Source organism: Tauraco erythrolophus, chromosome 21 (assembly GCF_009769465.1).
Source record: "Tauraco erythrolophus isolate bTauEry1 chromosome 21, bTauEry1.pri, whole genome shotgun sequence".
NCBI lineage: Eukaryota > Metazoa > Chordata > Aves > Musophagiformes > Musophagidae > Tauraco > Tauraco erythrolophus.
The window spans coordinates 7920371-7932887 of NC_141485.1; the positions used below are offsets into that span (position 1 = coordinate 7920371).

The 12517-nt window shown below is 64.7% G+C and overlaps 3 protein-coding genes across 3 annotated transcripts; 2 read left to right on the forward strand and 1 right to left on the reverse strand.

The window, feature by feature from the left end:
- Positions 1-81: 81 nt before the first annotated feature.
- LOC104373544 (claudin-4-like) lies at positions 82-4639 on the forward strand. Its single transcript, XM_086624637.1, has 2 exons — positions 82-201; positions 3992-4639. The coding sequence occupies exon 2, from the start codon at positions 4010-4012 to the stop codon at positions 4637-4639; it is 630 nt and encodes a 209-aa protein (XP_086480763.1). The 5' UTR covers positions 82-201; positions 3992-4009.
- A 3184-nt stretch (positions 4640-7823) lies between these two features.
- LOC104383039 (claudin-4-like) lies at positions 7824-8471 on the forward strand. The gene has a single exon (XM_009991102.2). The coding sequence runs from the start codon at positions 7827-7829 to the stop codon at positions 8469-8471; it is 645 nt and encodes a 214-aa protein (XP_009989404.1). The 5' UTR covers positions 7824-7826.
- Positions 8472-10471: 2000 nt separating this feature from the next.
- On the reverse strand, positions 10472-11824 carry METTL27 (methyltransferase like 27). The gene is made up of 5 exons (XM_086624885.1): positions 11720-11824; positions 11511-11639; positions 11303-11438; positions 11132-11224; positions 10472-10710 (listed from the first exon to the last, which is right to left on the reverse strand). Exons 1-5 carry the CDS (start codon positions 11822-11824, stop codon positions 10472-10474), a joined length of 702 nt encoding a protein of 233 aa, XP_086481011.1.
- Positions 11825-12517: the final 693 nt, after the last annotated feature.

Genomic DNA, 12517 nt, shown 5'->3' on the forward strand with positions numbered 1-12517 from the left:
CGTGCACCTGGCAGCCGGCGCAGAGTTTGGGGTGTTCCCCCTCCCCTGCGGTCTCGGGAGTGACGGTGCGTTCCCCCCCCGGGGGAGCTGGGCCGGGGCGGTAAACGCTGCCTCGACTGCTTATATTTCAGGCGCGGGGCTGCTGGCTCTGCCCCGGCCAGGGCACACAGGCAGCCCATTGTTGAAGCCCCTTCGGCGACAGCGGCGAGCAGGTAAGGCGGCTTCGAGCATCAATGGTGGCTCTGTCTGCTGGCGGGGTGGGGATGGAGATGCCAACAGCGCCGGCGCCCGGACGGCACATGGGGAGCTGGGGGTCGACGGGGGGCACAGTCCAGTGGGACCTGGCAGGGGGCTGGCAGCTTGCCCGGGGGATGCCAGGCTGCCCGAAATCTCAGCCTGCCCGGGGCATCCCCATGCTGAGAGCTGGGATCAGCTTCCCCAGGGCTTTGCTGCAGCATCCCGCTTCCTCCCAGCATCGTCCACAGAGAGACCCCTGTTGCACCGCCTGCATTCCCAACCCCGAACCATGGCCATCGGCTCCCCCTCCCCTTTGACAGTTCCCTCGGCAGCACTTGGGTGTATTTTCCCCCTTCCGAGCAGCTTTTTACTCAGCAAATCGGGAAGGGCTTTTATTTTTGGAGTGACTTCAGGCAGTTGCTCCCAGTTCTCGCAGCCGCGTCCCTCCGGGGACCCCACGGCTCCCGGCTCCTCTCCGGCCGAGCCGATAAGGCTTTGCTTTCCCGTAGCAGGAAACAACCTGACTCTGCATATTTGAGCCGGTCAGGGGGGTTTTATGTTGGGCAAGGACTTTTTGGGAACATTCAGTCTCTGGCCTGCTGGTAACTAATCCCCAGGCGCCGGCAGGGAGAGGCTGCCCAGCTCAGTGCCGGCTGAGCAGGAGGGCCAGTGGCCGTGCCTCGCTCTGTGGATGTGAAGCTGGAGATCCTAGTGGATCACCGCTCGCTGGCAAGTCTTTCCCGTTTTTTTGAGACCTCGAGGTAGCCGGGACGGTGGGTTCGTGTGCAGGTGCTGGGGGGTGAGAGGCTCTCAGCTTAGTGGTGCGGGGCTGAGCTGGTGCCAGCGGTGTATGTGAGGTGGCAATGTCACCTGCGTCCCAGGTGGTGATGTCTCCAAGCCCTTTGGCAGAGGATTCGTGCTCAGAGCCCTTTCACTGTGGGACGTCCTCTGCCCTGAGGAAGGTCAGGGTAGCACAGCCTCTACCATGCACCCAGTGGTACCCAGCGTCGCAGTGACACCAGGTTTAATGCTGCCTCCCTGCCCGGGGATGGCCACGCTGCCCAGCCGTGGGACCACAGCATGTCCCCATCCCATTGAAGAAGGGACCGTTGGTGGAGGGTGTTTCCCAGGCCCCGAAAGGCTGGTGACTGATGTGCCGGGACAAGAGCTCTGCCGTCACCGACCCCGTTAGCGTGCAGTGGAGCAGGGACGGGAGCTTGGGCCCCCCTGTCCTGCAAATCCTGCTGAATTCGGGGCAGGGCATCCACACCCAACTGGGTGCTGGGGCAGGTGCTGAGTGGCGAAGGCTCGGGATGGGGCAAGCATCCCGTTTTGGGGTGGAAGAGCTCCCTGCTTAGCTGGTGGGCTGTGGTCCCACCAGGACATGTGCCTGCACGATGTCTCCTTTCAGGTGGCACTGGGATGGAGCCGGGGCTGAAGCCCTGCTGGATGCACCCCAGCATGGGCAACTGGGATGGGGCTGGGGGCTGGTGTCCATGCAGTGTCTACCCCGACGGCGCGTGCTGAGGTGCTTGGGATGCCGCGGTCCTACCCGTGCTGCACTGGCATCCTCTGGCTCAGTGGGCGCTGGGGACGGGGTGCTGCCCCAAGGGTTGGCTCTTGCTCCTCTGCTCCCTGCCAAGCCTGCGTCCGTCTGTCCTGCTGGCCGGGGATGCGGGGCTGGCTGCGCTGGCTGGGCGAGTGCATCACTGGGGGACGCGGGCAAGGACACGGGGGCCATTTCTGGGTGGCAGCTGCCAGTTGGAGTGTATGTCATGTTCTGGCTTTAATTACAGTAATTGGCTGTCCAGGGGCTGTGTTGGCGCCTGCTCTGGCTCCAAGGGGCAGCCTGAGCGGCTCAGGTGTTTGATGCTCTGCACGGAGGAGTCCCTGTCCCCACCTTGCCATTTGTCCCCAGCCCGGAGGCGTGTGCCCGCAGGGACACGGCCCCTGCGAGGCGCACACACATGTGGGCGCGTGCCTCTCTCCAGTCCCAAACAATTTGGTGGTTACAGCAGCCGGCTGGGCGCTGAAAGCCATGGGGAGCCTCAGGCAGAGGCTGGCCCAGGCAGGAATGCTCTGGAACCCCACAGATTAAAGGGGAGCACTAGACCACAAGGCTCCGGCCCCGGGGTGGGCACGCTGGTATGCCAGCAATGCAGGTGCTCCAGCAGGACTGAGGGATGGATGGAGCATCCCAGTGCAGCTGGGCACCCGGGTGGCTCCTCCGGCACAGGTCAGGCAGGCAGGACCCCGGCTTGTCCCTGTGGGTCAGGGTCTGCAGTGAGACCCCAGTGTCCTCGAGCGCCTGGGCTCTGCCCTGCCCACTCCTGCTGCGCTGGGCACTGGCATCCCCAGCCCAAGGCTGTTGGCATCCTCATGGCACTGCGGTGCATGGACCATCCACGTCATCACACCGCGTTAGGGCATGATACCTGGGGACAGCTGTTCATGGGCAGCGACAGCTCTAGAGCCCATCACAATGAACAATTGGCACCAGGGATTGGATCGTATTGGTAACCCTGGCACTCAGGAAAATGAAAATAATCTCAGGCCCTCTTATCTTTTCCAGAGGCCCAGCATCAAGCTGGGAGGGGGGTGAAACAGTGCAATGTCCGTCTGTCCGTCCTTGCGGGCTGTCTGGCCTCATGCTGCGCCTGTGCAGGTGCTGGAGGGGCTTTGGGGGCAGTGGGGAGGGGACGTGTGTGTGGGGGCCTTGTGGATTAAAGGAGAGGTCGGGCAGTGCCCAAAACATCAGCATCAGTATTGGCGTCGGCATTGGCATCGGCACTGGTATCAGCGCAGCCTGAGCAGCAGGTACGGCCGGTTGTGCCAAAATGCTGCCAGCAACATGCGGCCCTGCCAGCCCCACTGCGCCTGCACCCCAGTCCCCACTGGGGCAGTGGTGGCACTGGGACACCTCGAGGCCACCTCTGCCCCCCGCAGCCTCGACCCCCCAAACCTGGCTGGCAGCACGGGCAGTGCAGGCAGTGGACGCCGGCAGGCCTGGGACCAAGGGCTGCGGTGTGAACAGTGGGATGGGTTTTGGGGTCTGCCCTCCCCTCGCTCCAGGCAGCGCCGTCTCTCCTCCGCAGGGAGCCGGCAGCCGCTCTGACTAGTTTGTGGGTCTGGGCGGCAACACCTCCCGCCCGAGGCCTGATGGAGGGCTGGGAAGTGCTGGTACGGACGCCAAGGAACAAACAACAGCCACTTGTGTCCTGCCGGGCACGGAGCCCAGCAGTGGGGCAGGGGCGACGTGCTGCTCCCCTGGCATGAGGCTGTGGGGGCCAGGGGGCTGGACTGCTGCTGGAGCAGCCGCCTCATGAGCCGGGATGAGACTGAGGCACAAAAGCATGGAGGGACCCCATCTGGGTGACGGAGCAGGAGGTGCTGGAAGCAATGGCAGAAACATCCTGATGCCCGGACACTGGCTCTTCCCCTTCAGCATCCCAGGCTGAGCCCTGGCAGCGCCCCTTGGCATCTCCAGCCTGCCCACGGGCAGTAATGGGACGCACTCCTGTGCCTGGGTGGCCCGATTAGGTCTTCTGCGTCCTCCTCCGTGGGAGCAGCCGGGATATTAAGTGTCATTGCTGCGGGGAGAAATGCAAGCGGAGGAATCCTGGGAAACTGGTTTTACCCCTTTGTCCGGTACCGGCGGCAGGACGGCGGCTGCGGCGGTGCTCCTCCCTCGGCGAAGGCATATAACGCCTGCCATGGTCCCGGCAGCCAGCACTGCGCTGCGGGAAGCGGGCAGGGGTGCCAGCAGCGAGTGATGGCCTCCATGGGGCTGCAGGTGTTGGGCATTGCCCTCTCCGTCATCGGCTGGTTGGCCTCCATCCTCTGCTGCGCCTTGCCCATGTGGCGGGAGACGGCCTTCGTGGGCAACAACATCGTGGTGGCCCAGATCATCTGGGAAGGGCTGTGGATGAACTGCGTGGTGCAGAGCACGGGGCAGATGCAATGCAAGGTCTACGACTCCATGCTGGCCCTGCCGCAGGACCTGCAAGCCGCCCGTGCCATGGTGGTGGTGGCCATCATCCTGGCCATCCTGGGCACCCTGCTCGCCGTTGCCGGCGGCAAGTGCACCAACTGCGTGGAGGACGACACCGCCAAAGCCAAGGTCATGATCCTCTCTGGCGTCATCTTCATCATCGCCGGCGTCCTCATCCTCATCCCCATCTCTTGGTCGGCCAACACCATCATCCGGGACTTCTACAACCCGCTGGTCACCGACTCCCAGAAGCGGGACTTGGGCTCGTCCCTCTATGTGGGCTGGGCGGCCTCCGCGCTCCTGCTGCTGGGGGGGGGGATCCTCTGCTGCACCTGCCCCCCCCGGGGCGAGAAGCCCTACTCTGCCAAGTTCACAGCTGCTCGCTCACTCCCAGCCAGCAACTACGTCTAGGAGCCGCTGAGCCTACCTGGACCCCCCCAGCGGCTCCGGGGAGCCGGGACCTCCCGGGGTGCCCCTGGCCCACAGACCCCCCCGGCCGGGCTGAGGGCTGGCCGGGAGCCGGGGCAGGGAGGGCCAGGTGCCGGGGCGGTGCGAGGGAGGGCAGACAGAGCTGCCTTTGTTCACCGGGGGATCGAAACCGGTTCTTTAATCTCGGTTGAGATGTGGAACAGGGAGACTGTGTCCTGGCTGCCCCCCCGGCGGGGGTCCCGCTACCTCCCGGAGCACCGAGCCGCGGCGTCTTCTCTGAGACACCACCCGATCCCCCCCCCTCGAGCATCTCCTGTCTCCCGGTATCGGGGTGTGCCACCCGGTGATGCAGCTCCCGGGGGCCCGTTCCGCGGGTGGCACAGGGCTCTCGTCGGGTAACACCCCCCAGGATGGGACCCTCGGGTCAGGTGGTGGTGGCGGTGTGGACCCAAACCTGTCCCACAAGGCCATGGGGACGCAGTGGCTCTGCAAACCCCAGCAGGGTCTCGAGGGGCGGTGGGGGCTCTCACGTGCCGGTACCCTAAATTTTGACTTTGACCTACTTTTGGGGCTCACAGCGGCTGTACAGATGAGATTTCTCGTGTCAGCTCCCTGGGGCGGGGGCGTCATTATCGTGGGAGTGGGAAGGCGGCAGCGGCCAGGCTGGGAGAACCGGTCGGGGAGGCGGGAGTGGAGCGGGGCTGTGTGCCCATGTGGAGGGGGGTGACTCCCAGGACCCCTGGGGTGTGCCCAACCCCATGGCTCCCCTCGGCATCCCCTGAGCAGGGTGCCCAGGCTGGGGGCAGGAGGGGGTGGCTCCCAGTGCTCCCCGCCGTGCCGTGCCGTGCCGCTGTCCGCCCCCGCGTTGCAGCCTTCCCACATTAAATGGCAGCTGCTCAGACCCCGCTGTGCTTCGTTTTCTTTACTCTCAACACCCGTCTCAGTGGTGGGACCACCTGGTGCCCTGTGCTGCTGACCCCTCCCCAGATCTGCTCTTAGAGCATCCGTGATCCCAGCCGCCTCCTGACCCCTGCTCCAGCATCACCCATCGCTCCCCTCCCCTGGTCACTCCAGGCACCCGCTCCCCAGCAGGGTGACAATGGGTGCCTCCATGACACGATGCCAGACATGGTGTCGGGGCTGCCCCACACCTGTCCTGGTGTGGATCTTCCCACCTGAGCAGGAAGGTGACGGGCGCCGGTGAGGGCGGGTCGGGGCGCGCTGGCCCTGGGGCCACCCGACAGCCCTGGCTGGGAGCACCCCGAGGCCGGCGTGGGCAACGCCGGGTGTTTTGCCTATCTCGCTTCCGGCATGGCAAGCTGTGCCGTGGCGCAGCCAGCACTACATCAGCTTGGGAATGTTCTTGCCTTGCGCCTCGGGGTGTGCAGGGGTGACGGGTGATGCTGGCTGCCCGGCGAGTGCGAGGCTGCGGATGTCTTGTCTGGGTCTGAGGGCTTGAGAGCCCCCTGCTCCCCCATCCCTTCGCTGAGAGTGGAAATGGTGGAAAATGTTCCTGTGGCCCCGTGGTGCCGGTGGCCGGGTGGAAATGTGAGCATGATGCTCCAGCAATCATCCCTGCTGGGATTTGCAGAGCAACCGCTCATCCCTGCTGCGGGTGGTCATGCGCCCTGTTTTGGGTGTCTTTTGTGGTCCAGGTCCTATCGGCCACAAAAGGTGTCCAGGATGGCTTCCCCTTGTCCCGGCTCCCCGACCTCCTGGGAGGCTGGTCTCCATTTCTCTGGGAGAGAGGGACTTTATTTTTGGCCCAAAGGGTCTTTCATGCCCCAAGGGAGATGAAGTCCCGTGGGGATGCCAAGGGGTGAAGGGTGCTGGGGAAGGAGCAGGGATGCCGTGGGGGAGGAGAGGCTGGGAGAAACCGAAACCGGGACCGGAGAAACCATGGCAAACCCTCCCGCAGGGCGTGCAGGGCACGGCCGATACCGCGCTGCTGCTCGAGGCTCATAAAAACTCAGCTGGTCTCGGCCGCCCAGTGCGGGTGCGAGCACCCACGGGCGCACCCCGTCCCAAGGCAGTGCGGGGGCTCTGTGCCACGTGGGGCTGAGCCGCCATTTGGGCTGAGCCAGGGGCCACGGTGGCCACGGGTGACCGCAGGGGAGCCATCGGCGTGTCCGGCGCGTCCCCCCAGACTGGCCACCTCTCTTATTTGGGGGTGAGCTCAGGCTCCGTAGCCCCTCGCCAGGGGTTTGCTGTCTTGGTGCTGTTCCCAGTGCGATTGGAGTGTGGGTATCACTGAGGGTGCTGAGCACCACGACCCGGATCGGAGACAGACCCAAGCTCTGACTCATTTCCAGTGCCCAGAGAGGAAATCCTGGGTCCAAAGGGTGCTGGCACACAGCTGCTGGGAGCAGAGCAGAAACCTGCCCTTGAGTGGTGAGCAGCTGGTGCCACAGCGAGGGCCGGGGGCTGCTTGGCCCGTCTGTGCCCCCGGAGCGATGCTCATGGCCGAGGAGGGCAGGGAGGCTGGTGCAGCAGCCACGGAGCAGGGCACGGAGTGGCTGCCATGGCAGGATGTGTGTGTGGGGGGTCTGTGCTTTGGAGTGTGCTGGGATGGGCACAGCAAACCCCTCATCCTGCTCCCCGAAAGCCATCCCCTCCCTGACACCTGCCATGGACTGGGCCCAGCTGGGATGGGATGATGGCAGAGGACTGACATGTGCTGTAGGGATGTTGTAGGGGCACATGGAGACATTGTGAGGGGAACGTGACACACAGGGGGTCCTGCACCTTGGGACCTGGGTGCTCGGTGCCACGTGTGTCCCCATATTGACCTGCAGCAATGTTCTATGCCACGCATGTCCCCTGCTGACCTACAGCAATGCCCCATGCCACAGACGTCCCCATGCTGGTCTGCAGCAATGCCCAAAGCCACATGTGTCCCTATATTGACCTGCAGCAATGTCCTATGCCACACATGTCCCCATGCCACAGATGTCCTCATGCTGTCCTGCAGCAATGCCCCATGCCACACACATCCCCATGCTGGTCTGCAGCAATGCCCATGTCACATGTGTCCCCATGCTGGTTTGCAGCCATTCCCACCCAGATGGGGACCAGGACACACCCAGTATGAAGCCCATGCCCTTCTGAAAGCCCCCTGACTCGGGGCCATGGCTGTGACCACTGTGCCCTGTCCCCACAGGTGCTGTTGATGGCAACGATGACGATGCAGCTGGGTGGGCTGATGCTGGCTGTGCTGGGCTGGCTGGGCTCCATCCTCACCTGCGCACTGCCCATGTGGAAGGTGACGGCCTTCATCGGTTCCAACATCGTGGTGGCCCAGGTCTTCTGGGAAGGGCTGTGGATGAACTGTGTGTATGAAAGCACGGGGCAGATGCAGTGCAAGGTCTACGACTCTCTGCTGGAGCTCACCTCCGACATGCAAGCAGCTCGCGGCTTGGTGGTCACCTCCATCTTCGTGGCCTTCTTTGCCTGCCTCACCGCCATCTCGGGTGCGGACTGCACCCGCTGGGTGGATGACAAGAACACCAAGACCAGGATCTCCATCATGGCAGGTGCCATCTTCATCCTGGCCAGCATCATGCTGCTCATCCCTGTCTCCTGGTCTGCTAACAGCATCGTCAGCAACTTCTACAACCCCATGGTGCCCGAGGCTCTCAAGAGGGAGCTGGGGGCTGCCCTCTACATCGGCTGGGCCTCCAGTGCCCTCCAGCTCTTTGGTGGGGGCATCCTGTGCTGCTCGGGACCCCCATCCCAGCAGGACCCCTACCCCAAGAATTACAGAGCGGTGAAAACCTGCGGCACGATGGGCTACCCCATGAAAGACTATGTGTGAGCCCTCGTTCCCGGGCACCAGCCCAAGGGAGAGCACCACTGTCCCCGTCATGCCACCATGCGCCACCACCCTGCCCATGCACTGCCTCCTCCTGCCCATCCCCACGCTGGCTGCACCCCCAGCCTGGTTGTCCCATGTGTGCCCTTCCCTGGCATGAAGGGGATAAGATAAACATCTTGGTGACACCGAGGCTGCCTGGGCTCATTTTGAAGCAGGGTGGTGGTGGGAGGATGGCAACATGTCCTACAGGTGTTGTGACCTGCTGCCACCTCGGCGGTTGCTGCCCCAGCACCTGGCACGTCCCCATGTCCCAAGGAGGATGTGGCAGCAGCCAGCCAGGGTGCTCCCTGTGTATCCCCTAGCAGGGAAACCGAGGCAGGGAGACGGTGCTGAGAGCCAAGAAGGGCACAGGGGGACCCCAGGCTCCCACACCTCAGTCTTTTGAGCTCCCAGGGACTGGGAGGGGACCCCAGAGAAAAGCCAAATCTACCCTCCCTGGCTCCTGGATGCCTTCCCCTGCCCACCCCAGCAAGTCTGCAGCCTCACTGCTCCAGGAATCACGCACGGCAGGCAGCAGTGGCACCGGGTTTATTGACCAGCCAAGTGCAGGGATGGGGACAGCCATGACCCCCAACTGCCCAGAGGACAAACAGGGGGAGGGGGGAGCCGGGCAGCTGCCCACAGTGGGCACAGGGACCCCAAGACCTGGGAGGACAACATGGAGGGGTGACAAGAGGCACAGGGAGGGCAAGTGTGGGAGATGCGAGATGCCCTGGGTGGGGGATGGCAAAGCGAGGGAGACAGAGCCCCCACCCCCCCCTCCCCAGGGGAGGGACGGAACCTGTTCCCCAGGGCCATGAGAACCAGATGAGCAGGAACAGGTCTGGGGGAAGAGAAAAGGCAAAAACGGAAATATCCCAGCAAGAGATTTGGGTAAAAATCTTCCCAAGGGAGCAGTGGAGGAGGAAGGGTGGAAGCAGCATGGGAAGGGGCTTGGGGAACAGGCTGGGCAGGAGATGCCGGGTGGCTCCTGGGTGGGGAGCAGCCACTGGCTCCTAAAGTCCCTTCAAGTCTCATTTCCCACCCAGACCATTAACCACAAAGTTGTAGGAAAATGAGACTTAAGCAGCTGTTGCGGGATGAAAGGCCCATGTGCTGCTTGGAAAGCTTCTCCGGCTGGGCGTTGTGTTGGTGAAGCTGCTCCTGGTTTGGATGTGGAGGTCTCCTGCACCTCAGGGTGCACAGGGTTAACTCCTGGGGAGGACGACGATCGGGGACTGCAGGATGTGACAATGGGGACCCACCTCCAACAGTCCCTTGGTAAAGATCATGAGGGTCTGGGGTGGGGAAGATGAAAATGGAGCTAGATTTTGACCACTTGGGAGGGTTCCTGGGAAGGATAAGGAGGGGGACCAGAGGAAGTGGTGATGGGGACCAACCTCCAGTGGTCTCCAGGTAAAGATCATGGGGGTTGAGTGGGAAGGATGAAGATGAATCTAGATTTTTACCATGGCCACGTGCGTCAGCTCCTGGGGACAATGAGGATAGGGACTATAGGGCACAGGGATGGGGACCCACCTCCAACAGTGCCCAGGTAAAGATCACACAGGTCCGGGGGGAGGGAAGATGAAGAAGGATCCAGATTTGAACCATGAGGGCTGAGAGGTGGGGAGAAGACATACTGGACAGGAGATGGCTCTCAAGAGCCAGGTGGGTCTGTGAAACGTCATGGCGAAGACAGAAGTGTCGGGAATAGTACCCAAATGTCAGAGTTACGGGTGGTTCCCAGGAGACTCCAGTGGAACCAGGAGACCCTCCCCACACTGAGGAGCAGGCAAGGCTCCCAGCGCCCAGACCTCAGGGGGAGGGAGCCAGGGAAGGCAATAGGGATGCTCCTCAAAGACATTGTCACCCTCGTGGTCACCCTGTTCTGGAGGGGGTCGCTGGGCTGGGTTTTACAAGGGACCAAGTGGAGCCCCGTCCCCCAGTCACATCAGCCGTCAGCCCTCCTCGACGAGGGGGACGGGGCATTTCTGATAGACATAGACCACTCCGGAGATGTAACCGGTGCCCTGGGTGCTCTCCTCCTCAGCGGTGGCCCTCTCCCAGCGCTCCACCTCCTGGGCCAGCACCTTCTGCCAGGCTCCCTGCCTCTCCAGCCCCTCCAGCGCTGCCTCCAGCTCCGCCTTGTACCGCAGGTTCGAGGGGTTGCTCCTCGTCGTCAGGCAGAGGAAGCCTCCTGCCAGGAGAGGGGATGGGTGACATCCACGCCGGGTATCCCCCCCGAGGGTGGCACCCTGTGTCCCATCGGAAAGTGGGGGGCGAGGGGAGGCAGTGAGACCCTGCTGGGTGTCGCTGGGTGGCAGGACAGCGGGCAGGGGACGGGACGGGACGGGCATCACACCTAAGCAGATGCTGTCATGCATCACGAGTGCCACCGCCACCTCCTGCCACGTCCCCCTGCCTGGACAGTGCCAGCGAGCAGGGCCGGGGCCAGCGGTGCCATTGCACGTCCCTGCCCGTACCTGGCAGCAGGGCCACGGCCACGTCCTGCCTGTGCCAGCGCCCAGCCGAGGACCCACGTCCACTGGGACTCGGTGTCCCCGTCCGGCCACCGCGGGGGTCCCGGCAGGGAGGGGACAGCAGGGGACGCCCCTCACCCGGCTTGGCGACGCGCAGCAGCTCCGACACGGCCGCGCTCGGCACCTGCCCCTCGCCCAGGGCCCCCACCACCGTCACGGCGTCGTAGTGCTCTGCGGGGACACGCAGGGCATCACCGGCAGGGCGCTCCGGGGCACCGTCCCCCCGCCCCTCCGGTGCCGGCCCGTTACCTGCGGGCACGGGCAGGGGCTCCTGGCCCAGGACGCACCGCCACAGCTGCCGGTAGAGGCCGGTGCTCCGCGCCCGCTCCAGCATCCCCGCGCTGCCGTCCACGCCGTGCAGGCAGCGGAAGCCGCGGCGGTGGAGCTGCGGGGACACACGGCACCGTTAACTCCCCGCCCCGCCCCGGCCCGTCCCTCGCCCTGTCCCGCCCGGTACCTCCCGCGCTACGAGCCCGGTGCCACAAGCCACATCGAGCAGTCGCGCCTCGGCGGGCGGCGCGGGGAAGGCGGAGGCGAGCGCAGCGGCGGCCAGGTGCGGTGCCCGGTACTCCAGCGCGGCCACATCCTGCGGGGACACGGCCGTGAGCGGAGCCGCGGAGCGGAGCCGGACGGTCTCGCTCCCCTCCATTCCCCCGGCCCCGGTACCTGCTCGTAGCGGGCGGCCCAGCTGTCGTACACCCGCAGGCGCTCGGGCAGCGCCGCGCCGCCATGTACCGCCGCCACCCGCGCCCGCACGCCCGCCGGCAGCATCCCCCGGCCACGCCCCCAAGCGCCCCATTGGCTCCGCGCCCTCGCCTCGGACACGTCCCCCCGCGCTCTATTGGCTCCGCGCACCAGCATCGGACACGCCTCCAGAGTCCCATTGGCTCCTCACGCCTCCTGGACACGCCCCCCCCGCTCCATTGGCCGCCGGACCTGCGGCGGCGCCGCCTCCGTCCCGCTCCATTAGGGAGAAGGGGCGAGGCGGCGCGACCGAGTGCGCCGGGGGCGGGTGGCCGGCTGTGCGCGAGTGCCCCGCTGGGGTGTCCGGGTGGCCCGGGGGGTGACACCAAGAGCCCCAGGGGATGGCAACGAGTGCCCTGAGGGGTGGCCAAGTGTCCAGGGATGGTGACACCAAATGTCCAGGGATGGTGGCATCAAGTGTCCTGCCGCAACTGGCACCAAGTGCCTCAGGGCCACTGCTCTCTCCCTGCAGTGTCCCCAGGCCCCGTCTCACCCTGCTCCTGCTGAAGATCTGCTCTGTCACTTCTAGGGGTCAGCCACTGCCTTCTTGCTCCCTTGATGTCTCAGGCACAGTGACTCTGCTCCCTGGACAGGTCACCTCCCACCCAGCCCCTTGTCCCAGCCCCACACGGCCCTGCTGTGCTGTCACCTCCACACCTGCATCTGCATCTTCTGCCACTCAGCCCCACCACCCAGTGGTAAGTGAGTGGTGACCGTGCT